The sequence below is a fragment of the Diaporthe amygdali genome (genome assembly GCF_026229845.1).
Source record: "Diaporthe amygdali strain CAA958 chromosome Unknown NODE_41_length_355262_cov_61_584611, whole genome shotgun sequence".
Lineage (NCBI taxonomy): Eukaryota > Fungi > Ascomycota > Sordariomycetes > Diaporthales > Diaporthaceae > Diaporthe > Diaporthe amygdali.
In genome coordinates, this window is record NW_026517061.1 from 109,946 (window position 1) to 128,556 (window position 18,611).

General features: G+C 55.6%; 5 protein-coding genes across 5 annotated transcripts; 2 read left to right on the forward strand and 3 right to left on the reverse strand.

The window, feature by feature from the left end:
- Positions 1-2,972: 2,972 nt before the first annotated feature.
- J7T55_008112 (uncharacterized protein) lies at positions 2,973-4,490 on the forward strand (the record flags this gene model as incomplete). The annotated part of the gene is made up of 3 exons (XM_053134025.1): positions 2,973-3,587; positions 3,651-3,815; positions 3,909-4,490. The coding sequence occupies 3 exons, from the start codon at positions 2,973-2,975 to the stop codon at positions 4,488-4,490; spliced, it is 1,362 nt and encodes a 453-aa protein (XP_052988139.1).
- A 667-nt stretch (positions 4,491-5,157) lies between these two features.
- J7T55_008113 (uncharacterized protein) lies at positions 5,158-8,483 on the reverse strand (the record flags this gene model as incomplete). Its single annotated transcript, XM_053134026.1, has 3 exons — positions 5,158-5,618; positions 5,763-7,733; positions 7,808-8,483. The coding sequence occupies 3 exons, from the start codon at positions 8,481-8,483 to the stop codon at positions 5,158-5,160; spliced, it is 3,108 nt and encodes a 1,035-aa protein (XP_052988140.1).
- Positions 8,484-10,345: 1,862 nt separating this feature from the next.
- Positions 10,346-12,310, forward strand: J7T55_008114 (uncharacterized protein; the record flags this gene model as incomplete). Its single annotated transcript, XM_053134027.1, has 1 exon — positions 10,346-12,310. One exon carries the CDS (start codon positions 10,346-10,348, stop codon positions 12,308-12,310), a length of 1,965 nt encoding a protein of 654 aa, XP_052988141.1.
- A 359-nt stretch (positions 12,311-12,669) lies between these two features.
- Positions 12,670-16,359, reverse strand: J7T55_008115 (uncharacterized protein; the record flags this gene model as incomplete). The annotated part of the gene is made up of 3 exons (XM_053134028.1): positions 12,670-13,128; positions 13,194-16,140; positions 16,220-16,359. The coding sequence occupies 3 exons, from the start codon at positions 16,357-16,359 to the stop codon at positions 12,670-12,672; spliced, it is 3,546 nt and encodes a 1,181-aa protein (XP_052988142.1).
- Positions 16,360-17,774: 1,415 nt separating this feature from the next.
- Positions 17,775-18,026, reverse strand: J7T55_008116 (uncharacterized protein; the record flags this gene model as incomplete). Its single annotated transcript, XM_053134029.1, has 1 exon — positions 17,775-18,026. One exon carries the CDS (start codon positions 18,024-18,026, stop codon positions 17,775-17,777), a length of 252 nt encoding a protein of 83 aa, XP_052988143.1.
- Between the last annotated feature and the right edge of the window lie 585 nt (positions 18,027-18,611).

Consider the following 18,611-nt stretch of genomic DNA (forward strand, 5'->3'; position numbering starts at 1 on the left):
TGGTTGCTGGTTTTGGAATGGAACGGCTTTGGTAGCTATGTGTGCATCATTCCTACCCTCGGTGTTCTAATATTGGAGCGGTTGTAAGAACATGTTGAAATGATCTCAGGCCTCCTCTAGAGATATCAATTCCTATATTTTCGATGCAATTAATTTAAATGCTGTTTTTACGTACTTACATACATCACGACGGAAGGCAATTCTACCTACCTGCTGAGAGACGGCACCAGTAATGATGTTCTTATCTGCATTCAAGTCCATCGGCTCGCCTCACACATGATTCTCAATTTATCCCGAGCGATGTCGAGGCCAGGGATTTTTATTATTTTTTTACGTTGATATTTCAGCGAGATCATCAGCGTCGAGCTTTTTTTGTCTCTGCACACGTACCAGTTGCGTAGCCCAGGGATCGATCAACCTGTGTGTAACACCGAGGATGTCTGATGACTGGATTCCAGGGAGGCACACCTTAGAGGGTCGATCACAAAAGTAACCTGATGTCCTCTGAAGTCGAGACTTCCAAGTCTGCAGTGATATGAATGTACTTATGTTAGGAGGCGCGTGCACGCATGATCACTCCCTCCTGTCCCTGCAACGGGTTCGACGTGACTATCGGAAGAGCTGTGTCACCCTATTACTGAGTAAGGGCTGCAAGGATTGTAGGAATCTTTCCTCACTTGTACTCTTAGACCCTTATAGACACCATAGTCCTTGCCTTCTACGCGTTTCTGGAGTACTGACATCAGTTTAGGAACAGCTGCGTTCTCAACGTCTCAATCAGCAACACGCATGGAGGCCAGACCCTGATGTCGTGCAGTTTGTTGAATCTGTTAGAACAAGACATCGAAGGGATACACCAATCGTCGCCCCAGCAGTCTCGCCTCATCGATAAGCCATGGAAGATTGGAACGGTCTTGTATGGTCTGACTTTTTTTTTTACGCCATTTCGGTGCTGGCCGATAGAGTCAGTATTGCTTCATGCTCCCACAGGGTCGCGCAGACTTGGCTACCAACATAGTCATGCCTGAAACAACAAAACCTAACCAATCAAGAGTTGTCTGTAATCTCAAGTTGCGAGCCGTGGCTTTCTTTCTGGATTTGAGAAGAGGCTCCAGTCAAATGAGTGTTGCCATAGATCATTCAAGAGAAAGTGCTATAAAGTTCTGGAGGGCCAGAGTGCCACCCCAGGACAAGTTTACACAGAATACTGTTGCCACCAGATCCAGCCGATTTCATTCACACTTAATATCTATCAAAGCTCCAGAAATACATTCGCAACTTCACCAGACCTCATATAACCGCTCCTGAAAGTGAAGGAAGGCTATGGCTCTTCTCGTCACCATCTTGTGTAGCATAACCAATAGTGCGGTCATTCTTCGAAACAGAATCATCCCTGGAAACATAACCATCTAGAACAGAACCTTACCAGAGGCCCCAGATCTTCCAAACATTACGACGGTTGTCCTCCCAAACCTGCAACTAAGCCTGCAGTTTTTCTTGCGTCAGTTCCATTCCCCCCCAAGACACCTACCAACCTGCCAGTTGAGGTTTCGACAATCGTCCATTTTACGACCCCTACTGTTACTCTGCCCAACATTGTCCCTCCAGGGCCTCCTACAACTCTCTCACTCGGCCTTATACAGTTACCGGCTGTGAGGCTTCCTACAGGTCCTCCGGTCAGTCTTCCAACCGGCCGCCTCCCTGGCAGTCTCCCAGCTGGCATCACCAAGTTGTTGCCTGTGGTGGAGCTACGTCAACTGATCTTGCACTTGGGTCAATCAGGCAGATGTGGAGACGAGTATGATTATAGGTCACACTCAATACGTGGGCTATGTGCTAGGCGACTTAGCATTCTTATCTGCTGTCCATGTCACGACCATCAAGACGATGCAAATGGGTGACTTGGACTGATTTCAGGAGCCCAGGGTTTTCAAATAATCTCCGAGTTTTTACTTTCTTTCTCTTCTCATGTTCCCGCCCTTCCTTTGGGCGAACATCAAGCCTGGCGAGGAGATTGTCAAACACAAGGTTGTGATTTCGCGACAAGCTAGTTGGGAAACAAATAAAAGGTTGCTGGAAAACGTTGTCCGAACCTTGACAAACTAGTGTCTGGTCCCGCCCCGGCTGTTCTTTCGCAATTTGGCACGGGAATAATGACTTAGTCTAGGGGTGTGGGTAACTGAACACCCCTAATCGAGACGTTGAACTTTGTTCTGCGGGTCTAGAACTAAGTGGTTCAATGCTCTTCCACCGAGACCCGTTGAATCACATGTGAGCAAGCCACCAGCCAATTGTCTTACACCATTCTTTTTTGGTCAAAGGGCCTCAACGCCGCCTTGGCAGCTCCCAAGGCGGATGACCTCCCGCCGGATGTCGGTTTTAAGTAACAATCCGTCTGCATGGTCTTGAATACCCTACTTGGCAAGGTTTTCGGTTGCTGAGGCTTAAAAAAGGGGTCGCCGAGGCCCTGTTTCATCTACAACGAACCTTCTTGCCCCACGGTGTTTCTCATTCACGGTGGTGGGCCAGGCGAGTCGCACGTCGATCATGTTTCCCCGGTACTATTTTGTGCCGGGAATGACTATGGGGTAATGTTTGCCTCGTGCAATGGAGGAATGTCTGGGACCCGACTCAACATGCGCCCCTTTAAAGCCATGAAGTCCGGCTGGTCCGATGAACTCTATCCAACCACACGCCAACGCCAAGCCGAGATTCGAGAGGGGCGATGGTACTGAAATGGCCTATAGCCCCTGAATGACACATCACCCTGGTGATGGTAAAGATTGCTGCAAAGACGTGAGGAGAGGAAAGACTAGTCCGACCTAGATATAAGTCGGAAGGTGTCTTCCGTCTGGACTGAGATGATATCCACAAGTCTGAACGGCATCCTGTAGATTTTTCGTGAAGCCGGTCTTGCTCATTTCTCACATTCTTTACCCAACACCAAAAATACACTTTCATTTCTGATCACTATGTCGCGAACCCTCACCCTCGCCAGCTCTCTGCTCTTGGGCCTGGTTGCCGCCCAGTCACCTGACACAACGGCCGAGAATCACCCCAAACTCACAACTTACAAATGTACCACGGCTGGTGGATGTACTGCGCAGGATACAGCACTTGTTCTCGACGCCTCCTCACATCGCATCTATCAGGCTAATGCCCCGGAGTCCAATTGCGGTGACTGGGGCTCTGGCGCGAACGCCACAGCTTGCCCTGACGAGGAGACGTGTCAACAAAATTGTATCTTGGAAGGAATTTCAGACTACACTGCGAACGGGGTGTACACCAATGGCTCAGACCTAACTCTTCTAATGCTGAGTAACGACGGCGAGACTGAGTATAGCCCACGGATCTATCTCCTGAATGAGGCCGAAGATGCATACGAGATGCTCCAGTTGACCGGACAGGAGTTTACCTTCGATGTCGACATGAGCAAGCTTCCTTGTGGGATGAACTCGGCGCTATACTTGTCCGAGATGGAAGCTACCGGAGGCAAGGACTCCTCCGACCTCTCTGTGGCCGGCGCTGAGTATGGTGCGGGATACTGTGACGCACAGTGCTATACCACTCCATTTATAAACGGTCTGGTACGTTGGCACCAAGACACAACTCAAGATTTTAGAGACAAGATTCCTGACATAAATATGTAGGGAAACATCAATGGCAGTGGTGTCTGCTGCAACGAGCTCGACATCTGGGAAGCCAACGCCCGCGCAACCCACATCGCACCTCATCCATGTAATCAACCTGGCCTTTACGCATGTGATGCGAGCGGCGAGGACTGTGGTGATAACGGTGTCTGCGACAAGAGTGGTGTAAGTAGATCCCGCATATATCTTTGATGCTCTGCACTTTCTCAGCATGAATGCCTTAATCAAGATTGGATTGCTGACCTCCGCCCTCTGTAGTGCTCGATGAACCCATACAAGATGGGACACCCGGAATACTACGGTCTGGACCTCGAGGTTGACACTAGCCGACCATTCACCGTCGTCACCCAGTTCCCTTCTGACCAGAGCGGCCAGCTCACCGCCATCAGACGCCTCTATATCCAGGATGGAAAAACTATCGAGATGCCCATCTCGACAGCACAAGGAGTCCCCGCACAAAACTTCCTGAATGATGAGTACTGCAATGCCACCGGGGCCGATAAATACATGGGCCTCGGGGCAACTGGGGGAATGGGTGAGGCCATGAGCCGCGGGATGGTCCTCGTCTTCAGTATATGGTGGGATAAGACTAGCTTCATGGAGTGGCTTGACGGTGCCAGCTCGAACGCCGGGCCTTGCAATGCAACCGAGGGCAACCCTGAAATCATCAAATCCATCCAGCCTGACACTCAGGTCACGTTCAGTCAGATCAGGTGGGGAGATATTGGGTCGACCTTCTCAGGATCTACGAACGGAACAGGGAGCACCAATGGCTCAAGCTCGGCCGTGAGCTCACTACCACAACGATCCAACGTCAAGGGTCTCCCATTCCAGAGCTAGGGCCTGCAAGGTTGTCAAACAGCATTCTAGCCTTGATCCGCCTGTTTACTTCGTTGTCAATACTTCACTGCAAGGCCGAGGAATTCCTACGAGTACAATCTGAGATGAGCGGTCATTAGGCTCATCGAGGTTGCTACTTCTTCTAGTGTACATATATAGAGGGATATCAATTTACACGAATGCACATTTCACCAGATACTTTCATACGTAATGCATCTCGGGTATTATATCTTATGGCTGGTCATCCTATTATATCCTTTTTCTCTACATATTAAACCGAGCGTAAGCTCAGTGTCATTTAAAGCTGATGCCTCAAAGCCGAGCAACTAGACAATTCGTCGCGGGGAGCCGGGGTTGGTTCGAGAAAACAGTGACACGTTTTTACCCCAGGTTGTAATAAGTAGGCAAATGTGGTACTCAATGGAGATGCGCATGTTCACTTGTGGCATAGATAGTAGTTGTGAAACAACGAGGTGACGTTGTAGAGCCTGAGACTACTGACGCAAGCAAAACTAGCAAAGAGTGAAAGATCATGTCTACAATCTCTTTCCCGTGTGTCTCCAAAGCCACTCGATGCCTGAGTGCCCAAAAACCAGTCCGAGGTGTTCTTGACCCATGCTCCCAGGCTGCATGATACAGAACAGAAGAAAGGTTAATAGCCCCTTGCTCAATCAGCCAGCTCATCGTGGTCATCGCTATAGGAATCGTAGTCGTCCTCGTCCTCGTCCACGATCCCGTCATCCATGTCTACCTCTTCCAGCTCTAGTTGATCCTCCTCCTCCCCCTCGTCGTCCTCGTCCTCGTCGTCATAATTGTCGTCTTCACCGGCAGCCGGGACACTTGTTGAGAGATGGCGTCCAGTAGCAAAGCCCGAGATGGTGGTGCTCGATGGGCCTTGTTGGACAATTTTGGACTTCTTTTCCGGTCGTCCCGCAAGCTGTCCATCATAGCCGTCTTTGCGTTTAGAGACAGAGGCGGGCGTGCGGCTACTGGTGTTTGGTCTCGAGGCCCTAGCAGCTCCTCGCCGCGCTGCCACGACGGGGAAAGGCGGAGTGATTGGCATGTGTGTTCCGCCGCTCTCTGTGCCTCTAGGTGTGCTCAGATTCACCGTCTCTGGTACCGGTCTCCCTGCCAGGTGTCAGTCGACGGTAGGCACGGGGAGGTCACATAACATTTCTCCACTGGAAACTGAAAGGAAAGAGGAAGGGGTGGGGGCGGAGAGAAAGGGTTCCGATGTGTGCTAAGGGGAAGGGGGCGAGGGGAACCACTTACTCTCGCGGCGAGGCTCGACAACCCTGACCTTTCTAAGCTCGGTCGAGAGATGCTTGATGCTCTCGGCCTGCTGGACCGTTTCTGCCAAAAGCGAGTTGATCTCGGCCTGTTGGTCAAACTCGTCATTATCACGTGTCAATATGGCGTCCCGCACGATGGCGCTCTCCCTGTCCGGATTGGTACCGATGACCTCGTCGGCCAACAGGCGTTTGTATCGCCCCTCGAGGTGGTCCTGGAAGTGCTGCTGCTTTTCCACGTTTGTGGTCCACCCTCGCATGCCAAAGTCACATTTGCAGAAGGGGCAGCTCTTCAGGCCGCCGCTGGCCTCCAACGTATTTTCGGGATGCGTCTGGAAGTGGAGGTAGAGGCCCCGGGCATTCCATGTGCTCAGGTCGGCGTCGCAGCCGTCAACAGGGCATTTTGGGGGCACTCTCAACCTTTCGCGGCCGTTGTTCCTGCCCAAGTTAGAGAGGCCATGCACAAGCCTGTGCGCCCGGACGTCACGGGGGCTCTCGTGTGGGATGCCTGAGTCGGTGTCGATGGGGTTCTGGCCGCTGGCAGGTCTCAGCGCGCAGCCTGCCAAGTGCTTGAGACGGATTGGCCGTGGTCCCGACTTGAGGTCGATGCCGCACCACGGGCACCAGCTGTCTGCCCTGGAGCCCAGGGGCTTGCAGTGGAACAGATGGCGTCTGCCGTATGAAACGGGCAGCTCGTGGCACTTGAGGGCGCATTGAGGGCAGAAGATGGCAGAGGCGGGCTCCTGATGGTCTGGGTCAGTACCGGCGGCGGTGCACTGGTGCTGCTGCCGCTGCTTGTCGATGCCCGGGCCGACGAGTACGTGTTCTGGCTGCCCACAGCGCTTGCAGTACTGGGTTGTGGGGACCGTGGCCTCGTTGCCGGGGAAGCAGGCATTGTCATGGTGCACCCGATCGGCTTTGCTGCTCAGCGTCTGGTGGTCGCGGCCGCAGCGGGGGCAGAAGTTGTACTGCTCCTCCCTCCTGTGGACATTGCCCTTGCTCGGGATGCTGGCCGCCAGCATGGCCTCCCTCAGGAGGTCGCCGCGCTTGGTGAAGTACTCGGAGTGCTTGCTGACGAAGTGTTTCTCCTTCTGTGCCTCGGACCAGTACGAGAAGAGCGTCTCGGTGCAGAAGGGGCAGTGCGTGCCGACGTGCTTCTCATCCAGGTGCGCGTGGAAGGCAGCCATGTTGTTGGGCCCGACGGGGAAGTAGGCATCACAGCCAGGGTGCGGGCACTGCTGGCCGCGGTTGAGGGCGATGGCGCGCATCTGGAAGAAGGCTTGCTGCAGCGCCCGCTGCTCCGTTGGAGTCATGATTTGCGTGCTCACGATGGGCATCGAGTCCGCCTCGAGTCCGCCCGCGGCCTGAGGCCGCCGGATCTGCTCTATGGCCGGCGCATTGATGGGGAACTTGGGATGCTGATCGCCTACCTGGACCGACATTGGCGAAGCATAAGACCTCTCGCGGTAGTACTTGCCCGACTGGAAGGCATCGACGGCCGTGGCGAGATGCGGGACGCCCTGATCTAGTATGCCTTGGTCGTGGCCCAGCTGCCCGGTCTGCGTGTGTCCATTTTGATGGTGGTGATGAGTATCCTGTGCCTGTCCGGTCTGCGTCTGCCAGTTCTGGTTGCGGTGATGATTATGAGTGTGGTTCTGCGCAGTTCCATCATCGGGCGCTGCTCGTCCTGCCCCCCCACGGAGGTTGAGCACTCCAGTGTCGCCGCCGTCGTCTTCAGGGGCGTCTGGGAGCAGCGAGTCGGAAGAGAACGAAGCACCGTCGATGGAGTCTTCGCTCATCAAGTCCACGTCGTCGTCCTCGCCCAAACCTCTGCCGCGGATGCGCATGTCGGCCTGCGGCCCCGTGCCCGTGCCCTCGTGCCCGACCTGCTGGCCCTCAGGCGGTGGGTTGTAAGGCAAGCCATAGAAAGCCTCATAAGTCGGGTCCGGCATCACTACCGTCATGTTAGCATGAGATAACAAGACAAAGGGCCGCACACAGCAGTACGACAGCGGGGTGGTGGCTCACGGTGGCCGTTGTCGGCGCCATAGGAACGATTTTCGTAGTTATTGAGGAAGCGTAGTGGGCGCATGTCCTCCGGAATAAAGGTGCGATTATCATCCAAGTCGTCGTCGTCGTCGTCGTCGTCGTCAATACCAAACAAGCCGGACCCAGGAGGAAGCCTGAAGAAGTCATTCATCTTCATGGGCTCCACCGGGAAGCCAAAGTACAGCATGGTCAGTTTGAAGGCGAGAAAAGCGTTGGGGGCCTCCTGGTCCCAAGGGGGCCTTTTCAAGAGCGTGTTGTAGGCATCAGCGTCACTTCGCTGCTGCCGGTACAAGTCGGGCTCACGCTTCCTCTCGACGTAGCCGCTGAACTTTTGGGCCTCGTATCTTGCGAAGTGTGCCGTGAGGATGTCGTCGATGCTCTGTCCCGAGCCAGGGTCCAGTGCGTCCTCGAACACGCGGCGTTGTTGCACAAAATCCGGGTCGTCGGGCTTAATGGCAAGTCTCCAACGATTCTTTGATCTCGTCCACTTTTCGTCGTCTGTCATAGCGTTGTTGTTCAGGTCCAGCGGCGCCGGTCTGGATCTTGCCCCGGCGCCGGCACCTGCGTCGGCACCATCTGGGGCTTGCCCAGGAGGCTGACCAGCAACCGATGGAGCAGGGCCATCGCTGCCTCTTGCCCAGTTAAAGAAGTTCATGGTGGCACCACAGTGATGCTCTCAATATTCTGGGGCAATGGTGCCGGGGTCTTGGTGCAGAAGGCGTGTTGGTGTGGATATTGTGTCGGCAAGAGGAAAGGGTGGGAGTCGGGGGGGAAGAGAGAGAGAGAGAGAGAAGTGTGAATCTAGCACGGGAAATTCACACATATGGAGGCTAGAGCAGACATATCAAAGACAAAACAAACAAGTGGCCTCCGACAGAGGTTCCGGAAACGGTGCTGGAGACATAGGGACGGAGGACAAAGGGCCTCTGCCCCAGGAACGGGGTTGCTGCCATGCAGAAGTTGAGTGGAAAGGCCACCGCATGCGGAATACCTCAGAATTTATGCTGAACTAGAAGCAACCGAAATAATTGATGTCGACTTGTGTAAGAAGGAAATGGACGGAAGCGAATGATAGGGTTGGCGAGGCCATTTCACGTTCAGCCTGAGGCCAAGACGTGTTTTGCCAACTGGTACTTAACAAGGTGTTTTAGTTGCCTACCTAGTAGACGGGTAGGTTGTGGATATGACACAACACACCAACAAGTGGGGAGATTTAGATACCTTGGAACACATACTTGAATAGACGTGTGTTGTGTCGAGCTGAGACTTGTAGTTGAAACTCGCAAATGAAACTCGTCCCATCCGGACGCGGAAAAAGGCGTCAAAGTGTGAATGCCAGAGACAAAGGCGTACAAACGATGCAATATGCCGTAGACGTGTCCATCCTCAATTCTCATTCTTAGTCCCGGCCTTTACTCGTGAGGGTACCGCCGGCCTTGGTCTATCAGCAGGGCTTGAGGATGTAGCAATATTGAGTGCCCCTTTGAGTCCCTTTGGGTATTTCATGGATTTCCGAGGGGCCTCGAGGCAAATGCCCCTTTATGAAGACAGATCCATATCTGCAGCCTGATGACTACCAAGTCAATTTGAAAGAATCAAGCGGTCTGGTCCATATAGTCAAATTTCCGACTAATACAAATTCACACAGTAAGTGATAGGTAGTCAGGTTGGTTAGTCAGACAGTCGGGCATTTTAGAGTTCAAGAAGCTGCTCCAACTTCCCGTCGTCGGCGGGTGGAGACGGGTACCTACGGGACGTCGGCGACCTAGGGGACCTAGGGAATCCCCCTTGGGAGGTGGGGCGACGGGCTGGTGCAATGTTGGGACGGGATCACCCCTGGGCTGAGCTGCGAGATTCCCGAGCATATGTGATATTGCTCGACTCAGTTCAGCCTCGCTGCCTCGTCACGACGCGCTGCTCGATTACGTTTCTATTTCTCTACACGCTCACTCACACACACACACACACACACACACACACACACACACACACACACACACACACACACACATATATATATATGTATACTGTGGCATCCACCCGCCCCGCGCCTGTGCCATCATCTATCCATGTGCCTTCAAATATATTGCCTCAAGTGCCTTGCTTGCCTGCCTTGCCCGTCCTTATCATCTTGTTCCCCTTTTTGTGCCCCCGTGGACTTCGATGACATGACCTGACACATCGAGCAAGCCGACGCTCACCTGTACTTTCCTTATGGGGTGCTGCTGCTGCTGCTAAAGCCGAAGCAGCAGCCAGAGGCGTGTGAATCTGCCCAGAACTATCTACGTGTCTATCCACACTCACACTGACGCGCTGATACTCACACCTAACACACCCTCTCCTCTCTCCGTGTCTCTTGTGAAGAGTATACGAACCAGAGCCAGACCAAGCAGACACCATGTCTTGCGGGCTGCAGAGGACCATCACTCATTTCCTTGCTGCCCCCAGACTCAATACTGACTCCTCGTGACTGTCCACTGTCGACCGTCCACTGTCGAGCGTGCTCTGCCAGGCATCATGCCCCCTCCGTTTCGACATCCTGGCCGCTTTGCCACGGAGCTGGTGCGTCTCGCGCGTAGACCACGCCCCAGCTACCGCCTCAACCCCCAACTGTGCTCACGCCCCTCCTCCAGGCCCTCCTTATCCTTTTCGACACTGTCCCTGCTCAAAACATCAAATTCCGGCCTGCCGGCAGCGGCCCTGCTTGCTGGAGTAGGAGCAGGCCTCTTCTCGCTCGCCACCGCTTTCCAGGATCCCGCAGGCGCAGACCGTGACCTTGACCGGGACCATGACCATGGCCATGATCAAAATTCTCCGTCGCCCGCCGACGACATACGCGACCCCTCCGTTCCCCGATATCGACTGTCCGACATCCACAGCCACGATGCTTCGCATCCCAACCCATGGGTCACCCACCAGGACAAGGTCTACGACATCACCGACTGGGTATCCGCTCACCCCGGCGGCGAGGTCATCCTCCGCGCCGCCGGACAGAGCATCGACCCCTACTGGGCCATATTCACGATCCACAACCAAACACATGTCAAGGAGATACTGGACCAATACCTGATTGGCTACATCCATGCCTTCGACCTCGTGGACGGGCTCCCGCCCGCTCACGCCATTCAGGACCCCTTCGCGTCTGACCCGCCCCGTGACCCAAGGCTGTTCACACATACCGCTAAGCCATGCAACGCGGAGCCGCCCAATCAGGCCCTGACTGATGAATTCCTCACCCCCAACGAGCTGTTCTACAAGCGCAATCACATGTGGGTGCCAGTCGTAGACGACAACAAGCTCGACCAGCACACATTGACGGTCGAGCTCCCCGATGGGGATGTGAGGTCGTACACCCTGGATGACTTGAAGACAAGATTCACAACGCACCGAGTGACGGCCGTCCTCCAGTGCTCAGGGAACCGGAGGAGCGACATGACCCGTCGCGCCGGCAAGACCAACGGCCTGCAGTGGGGTGTAGGAGCTATCAGCAACGCGGAGTGGCAGGGCGTGCGCCTGGTTGATGTGCTTGCGGATGCCGGGCTTCAGGTCGCGGGCCCTGATGCAGAAGATGAGAGCCTCCCAGATCCCAGCACCCACCACGTCCAACTCACCGGCCTCGAGGCTTACGGCGCATCGATCCCTCTTTCCACCGCCCTTGACCCCAGGAACGACGTCATACTCGCCTTCAGCATGAACGGCCAGCCTCTACCGCGTGACCACGGATCCCCGTTGCGCGCTGTCGTGCCCGGCCATGTCGCAGCAAGGAGCGTCAAGTGGTTGTCCAAGATTGTTATCAGCGACGAGGAGAGTACGTCGCAGTGGCAGCGGCGTGACTACAAGAGCTTTGGTCCAAACCAGCGGGACGTGGACTGGGATAGCGCACCGGCCATCCAAGAGATGCCCGTGACGAGTGCAATCACGAAGGTGCTTGTCGGCCAGTGCGTGCGGCAGGATGACAAGTGTGGGCACCCTGTATCGGGTCCTGAGGCAGGCGAGGGTCGGGAGCCAATAGCCATCGAGGGCTATGCCATGTCCGGGGGCGGGCGATACATCAGCCGTGTCGACGTCAGCCTCGACGGCGGGAAGACGTGGGACCAGGCCGAGCTCCTCGAGGACCCCAGTGCGGGCCACAAGGCCTGGGCCTGGAAGAGGTGGCGTTATCTTGGCCACTTGGAGGCACCACCCGCCGTGGCCCCGGGGCAGCAGCCGCAGTGCACAGAGGTCGTGGTGAAAGCGACTGACAACAGCTACAACACCCAGCCGGAGACGCACTCCTCCATCTTCAACCTGAGGGGAAACCTGGCGAATGCGTGGCACCGCGTGACAGTGTGTCCCGAGTGTGTACCTGCTGCAGCTGCTGTAGAAGGCGGAAGTGGGAGACATAAGGTAGTGTGGCGGACGGGCGGGGCCTATGGATGCGGGTTTGATAGAGAGAACATTGGTGCCGAGGTGAACCTACGTGTTGCAAACAAAACCAACTAAATTTTTGATCAGACCCAGTTTGGCGCGTGATTCCTTGTCCTTTGTCTGTTGCTTCTTCACTTCGTTCCTGGGGACGGTGAAAGGGTTGAGGAAAACAGCTGCATGTGTAGCGATGTATCATGTATTTGGCGTCGTGAGAGAGCATACACCTGCTTAGCGACTGGACTTTCGTTATGGTCACAGGAACTCTGAGGACTGACCCCGAAGACTGCACAATGATTACCGGCCAGTGTCGTTGATTGAGAGCCCCAAATCAAATCTATTGCCGCAGCTCATGACGGAGGTCTATCGTGAATCCCGATCATTCGTACACTCGACCCTCATCTACCCCGTAATGTACAGTCCGCCTCGTCTCGGCTTTACAGTTCCTCCTCATCCTCATTATCCGTGAAGTAGTCAAACTCGCCAGGGACCTGCGCCTCCTCTGCGCCTTCCTCGTCCTCGTCTACAGCCGTCAACACGCCCGCGGCGGCGGCGGCGCCGCCCTGGCCAGGTCCAGCGATACCACCATCACCAAAGAGATCTAGCCCACGTGCCTGGGCCGACTGACGCAGCATCTCATTCAGCGCTGCACCGCCTCCGGCGCCGTCCCTCATGGCTGCCCGGAGAGCCTCGGCCAGTGCGTCGTCACCATCGCCCATCATAGCGGAGCGACCAGACCTACTCCCTCCGAGACCACCAAGCCCGCCGGCACCGCTGCCACTGGCCTGGCCGGCCACAGGGGCCCGCTGGGTCTCGACCTTCTTGAGCTTCTCCTCGACGAGGGCCTTGGGCTCGCCAGGCTGGGTGTCCTGGAGAAGGAGCGGCCCACCAGTTGGCTGCGCATAGGGTCAGCGAAACGTTCATATTTGCCTAACATTTGGTTAAGGGACTTCGGATTTACCTTCTTCACCGGCTTGTACCGCCCAGCCGGGAAGCTAATGTACTTCAACTGACCGGGGAGGACACGGGACATGTTCTCGATCTCGTACCCAACCTTCTCCTTCTCAACCTTCTTCTTGGGGTCGGGTGTGGCAGACGCCTCCTTCTCGCCCTCACCCTCCTTCTTGTCTTTGGCCTCGTCGGAAAGCTTCTTACTCTTGTCGTCGTCGATGTCCATTTTCTCTCCGGAGGGGGCGGCGGCCTTGGCCGTCGTCGGTGTTGAGTCGATGTCCATGCTCTCACGACGAGCGGCCTTCTCCTTCTTCTGTGCGCGCCGTTTTGCCTGCGCGGTTGTAGAAAGCACGGCAGCCGTAACCAGTGCAGGGCCTTCTTCAGCCTTGACCTCCTGTTCAGGGGGGTAGTCGAAGAGACTCGGGCGCGTCGCGCAGTGAAACTTGAAGCTAGGGATCTCGAGCTCGTGGTCGAGGCCGATGACGGAGGTAGGAACGAAGGCAAGGGACAAGAAATGCGTGAAGGGGAACCAGTACCAGTACTGGGTAAAGACAGCCATTCCAACTATACCTGGCATGTTGAGGTTGCCGGTTTGTGTCTGCAAGCCGATGGAGCAGTTGCGACCTCCAGCGTCAATGATGCCCAGGGCAAGAGATGCGCCGAACTTTGTCATGGCATCCTCGTGACGGTCACCAACGACCTTTTTCAATGTCTTGCGGATGGAGGCAACTTTGGGGTTCATGACCTCGTTCTGCTGGACCATGATCATTGCAAGGGATATCAAGGCACCCTGGCGGACGAAATCTGTTGGATCCTTCATCATGGGCTCCAGAAGATCAATAGCCTCGTCCAGTCCGGTGCCGGCGCAGGAGATACCCAGAGCCATTGCAGAGCCATACCGGACGTGAGGGTTGTAAGATTCGGAGAGAAGCTCAACCATGCGAGGGACGCTGCCGGGCTTTCGGAACAGGATGAAGCCCAGCGACATGACGGCAATGCGGCGGACGTCATCATTGACGTCGCTGACAGCAGTGTGCAGGAGCTTGCGAATTGCCTTGTTGCTGCCTGTGCCACAATAGGCCATGGCGATGGTGAGAACACCACCGTATCGAAGGGTCGGGTCAGGGTCGTTGAGAAGCCCCTCGATCATCACATCGGCCCCTTCCTGACGCCCATACATGATCAGAGCCATGCCGATGGCGCAACCTCGGACAATCTTCTCGTGGGTCGTGTCGTGGGCATAGGTATACATGACCTGCAGTGCGTTGGCGTTGCCAGTTCCAAGCATGATCAGGCCCATAGACAGGCCGACAGCCTCGCCATTGAGGGCCGAGTCAGCAAATAGCACGTCCTTTAGGTTCTCGAAGATCGGCTCTGAGCCCGTTGCCATCCCAGCGATACCGAGACCAAGAGCGCCGCCATGCTGTATGACTTCCTGCTCAGCAGCTGTGAACTGATCGCGGAGATATTCAAGCGCGCCGGCGCCATGGTTGGCATGTATCAGCCCGTAGGCATACAGCGCACCGCCCTGACTATAGATGGAGCCGCTGTTGATGCCGGTCGGTCTCGGGAGGTACGGCTCAAGCAGCTTTCGAGATTGTGTCAGGTTGCCACGGTGTATGACACCAAGGGCGGCGGTCGCAGTAAACTTGGACCAGTTGACGGCCTTACCGAGCCACTCAAGGTTGTCGCGGAAGAATTTGTCGTGGGTTGTACCTGCATTCATGAACGCATTGCAGAAAGTGACGGCGGTGTGGAAGATGGAATTGCGAGCTTCGAGGCTGTCTCGGACCTTGTTCAGGATGCTCAGGTCGGTGTGATTGTTCCTGTACAAGAACTCGAGGTTGAGCTTGATGCCCTTGCTGCCATCCAAGATCCCGCGTATGTTTCTGTACACCTTGGCGGCCTCCTCTGGAAGCTCGTCATGCTGGGATTGCTCCTGGTCGTTGAGCAGAGGCTGACTCTCGGCTGGCTGTTCACCCTCCTTCTCCGGCTGCGTTTTCGATTGAGCCGCCCCCGATGGCAATGCATCCAGTATCTTGCCCAGAAATTCCTGCGTACCGTTGTCGTAGAGGTCAAAAGCGATCTGGTACGCATTTGCCACAGAGTTGGGGTCTCCCTTCTCAATGAGCTGCTTCAACATCCTGGAAGCCTCCTCATCAGAGTCCAGGTAGACGACACATTTGGCGATCGCAAAGTAGTCAGGGTTCGGTATATCGTTTAGCAGCTCGAGGATCAGGCCTAGTATCTCGGTGCGAAGGCTCCGTTCCTGCACGATGTCCATGCAGATACCCAGGGCGTAGTCCATCAACTCCTCGGCAGGGCCCTGTGCGGAGTCTTGTGACTTGGCCTTGGACCGCTTCTCATCTTCGCTGGCTTGCTTGATGACTCTCCGGAGAATGGAAAGGTTCTTAGCTTCGACGGCGATGCCGACCACCTGTCTGTAGCGGCCTTCTTTCAGACAAGCCTCGAACAAGCGGTCGATGACACGTTGAAGGGCCAACTCGGAGCTCTTGTCGGGCAGTGTGGCGATGGAGCTTGATCTCCCCATCTTGCCTGCGCCCAGGGAGGGGTCAAGGATGGCATTATCGGCAGAGTCTCGCGAGAGCAGCGACTTGGAAGGGAGCGCAGACTGAGAGAAGGGTGTCGTCGGGGAGACCAGGGAGCCTCCATCGGGGAGGGTGGCACCAAAAGTGGTCTCGAGGGCTGGCAGAGAGTCGCTTACGGATTGCTTTTGGGGGATATGGCTCGAGGAGGATATCGCGATGTACTGATCGATGCACTTGGAGATGATGGTCTCCTCGAACTCGGCAGGGTTGTCAAGCTTAAACAGGGGGCCGGCGGCGAGGGCAAATGTCATGCTCTCGTTGTAGGCCTGGAGGTGGTAGTAGACCTTTGCAAGGACGAGGGCGGCCAGCTGGCGCTCAGGAAAAGATTCATCCTCGTAGAGTGCCTCGCTGGATGGTGGTTAGGATTGGGTCAGCTTGGGCCGTGGCGACAGGGAAGGGGGGGAGGGGGAGGAGGGGAGAAGCGCACATTTGGCTCAAGGCGCCAGCGACCTCTGTCCAGACAGTGTCAATGTCATCGTTGAGAGTCTGGAGGGCAAAGACCTTGAGCTCAGGCTCCTCGTCGGAAAGGAAGCCCAGGACTCCGGTTGCTGTGACGAGACCAGGCATGGCTCGAGACGAAGAGACGGGACAACGAGAGAGAGCAGAGCAGAGCAGGATGGCACGGAAGGTGCAGAAGGGCTGGAGTATACGAGCCGGTGGAGAGGTGGAAAGGGGTGAAGATGGGTGCCGGGGAATGAAGGGATCTTCCCAAGGCGCTGTTGTTGATGTGAATGTTGATGGTGATGGTAATGGTGATGAGGTTAGCCGAAGGGTGGGCTGGGCGATGGACGAGACGGGCCAGAAGCATCGGCGTTGGCATCCACGTCAGGCGCAGCTCTGCCTGGCGAAAAGCTACGCTACTGCAGCGCGTGGTTTGGAGCATGGTGAGCTGTGAAAGTGGCCAATCAGACAGGGGGAAGCTGTTATTATGTAAGCCAGCCGCCCCGTCTGCCCGTCCAGCTGGGGAAGCTTGGACCTCCCGAGGTACCTAGGTACCCAGGTGGGCTACCAGACGGTAGTCCACAGTCCACCTGGGTAACAACTGATGGGTCTGGTCTAGGTACGTGCAGCAGGTACTTGCAACCATTACTTTCGCCTATTGCAGCCACGGAGCACCTCTGCACATACTGTATGTACTATACACAAATATCTAATTACCTAGATAGGTAGGCAGGTATGTGACCTGGTGGGTGCAGCATGAAACTGGTACTGTGGATATGTCCCTACAGCCCAATTGCATGCAGATGTCACGCAGGATCTACACAGTACATAATCTACCAGATAAACTACTGTAGTAGATTTCTATCTACCCAGGCAGATACAGTCAGTCTCTCCCCGAATTGCGAATTGCGAATTGCGCATTGCATTGCGATGATGGCTGGGTCGACTTGGGACAGATAAAGTGAAGGGGGGAAAAAAAGCAACTGTGCCTGGCCACTGCCGCATGCAGCTGGAGTTGCAGGCCTGCTGAAAGTCACAGTGCTTTCTGCTAGCCATCTATATGATAGCCACACCAGCCCCGCTAACGCCGTCGTCGTCGCCAGTGCTCGCTCTCAGGCCCAAGCCCAAGCCCAAGCCTAATTCCCAGCCCAGGCCTCCAGACCCACCTGCTCAGATCCAGGCTGCAGCGAGGGGGAAAGGATGCCCAGAGGTCGAAGAGGTAGGTAGGTAGGAAGTCTGGGTAGGTAGTCTAAGTATCCAGGTTGGTAGACAGCTAGAAGAGCATTCTTAGGTACGCAGGCAGGCTACCTAGCTAGGTAGGAAGGTAGACTGTCACGACTGTGTAGTCTACGTAGTCTAGGTACATTGTGCGCCTGCAGGTTTTATTAGACAGACACTCCTCCCGTTTAACTGTGATTTGTGCTCCCCCCCCTTCTTCTAGGATTCCTGGAGCCTTGCGCCCACTCCCACGCACATACCAACCCTTCCGGCCATCCACCCTTCCGGCAACCCCATCCAATCCATCTATTATAACACAGGCACTATCTATCTTTTGTGTACGTCAGGGAGATATAAGCTTGGTATCTGCCCGCCCGTCTTGTCTGCCCGTGCAAGTCTATGTATCCGCCCACCCCTCCGCCTCGGTTCCACAACCTGTCCTGCTCCTGGCCTTGCTCCGGCTCCAGCTCCAGCTCCTGCTCCTGCTCCTGCCTTGCGTCCTCGTCCACGTCGTCGCCCTGGTCCTCGCCGTCCTCTTGCGGTTGCGAAGGCTGTCGCATGGTGCGCATGGCCATCGCATCCCGCCTGTCTCCGTCGCGTGCCCTCCGCGCAACCTCAACCACTCATTGATCTGTGACAAAACCATGTTGGTCCAGCCGGATCACAACCCCGTCCATCCAACATTTCATCTCCAGCCACTGCACTGCTGTGCCCATCGGCTCCAAGGTGATCAACGCGACCGGACCTGGACCATCACCGCCGAGGCAATGCGACCCTCGCCCGTGTATCCATAGCCCAAGCATTGTTTGTGTGTGTGCACAAGGCCCAGAATACACCCACCTCTGCTTCTCGAGACAGCCTCCGCCGCCCACCCGCGCGCTCCTGTACCCTGTACCGACCATCCGAGCATGGCACTGCTGGAGTGAAAGAGCCCAGGAGCGTCCTTAATTTTTTTTTCTTCTTCTTCTTGTTTAGGCCTCTGTACTAAGGTCGCGAGGCTGAAAGCATCGAAGCGAACCAAGCCGGCGTTGGCAGCAAGAGCAGCAAGAGCCAGGGTCTGCGACACACGCGACAGCTCCCCTCCTCTCTTCTCCTCTCATCCGAATTCTCCTAGTCGCAAAACCCGCTGCCCTCGCCCATTCAACCACGAGAACAATACC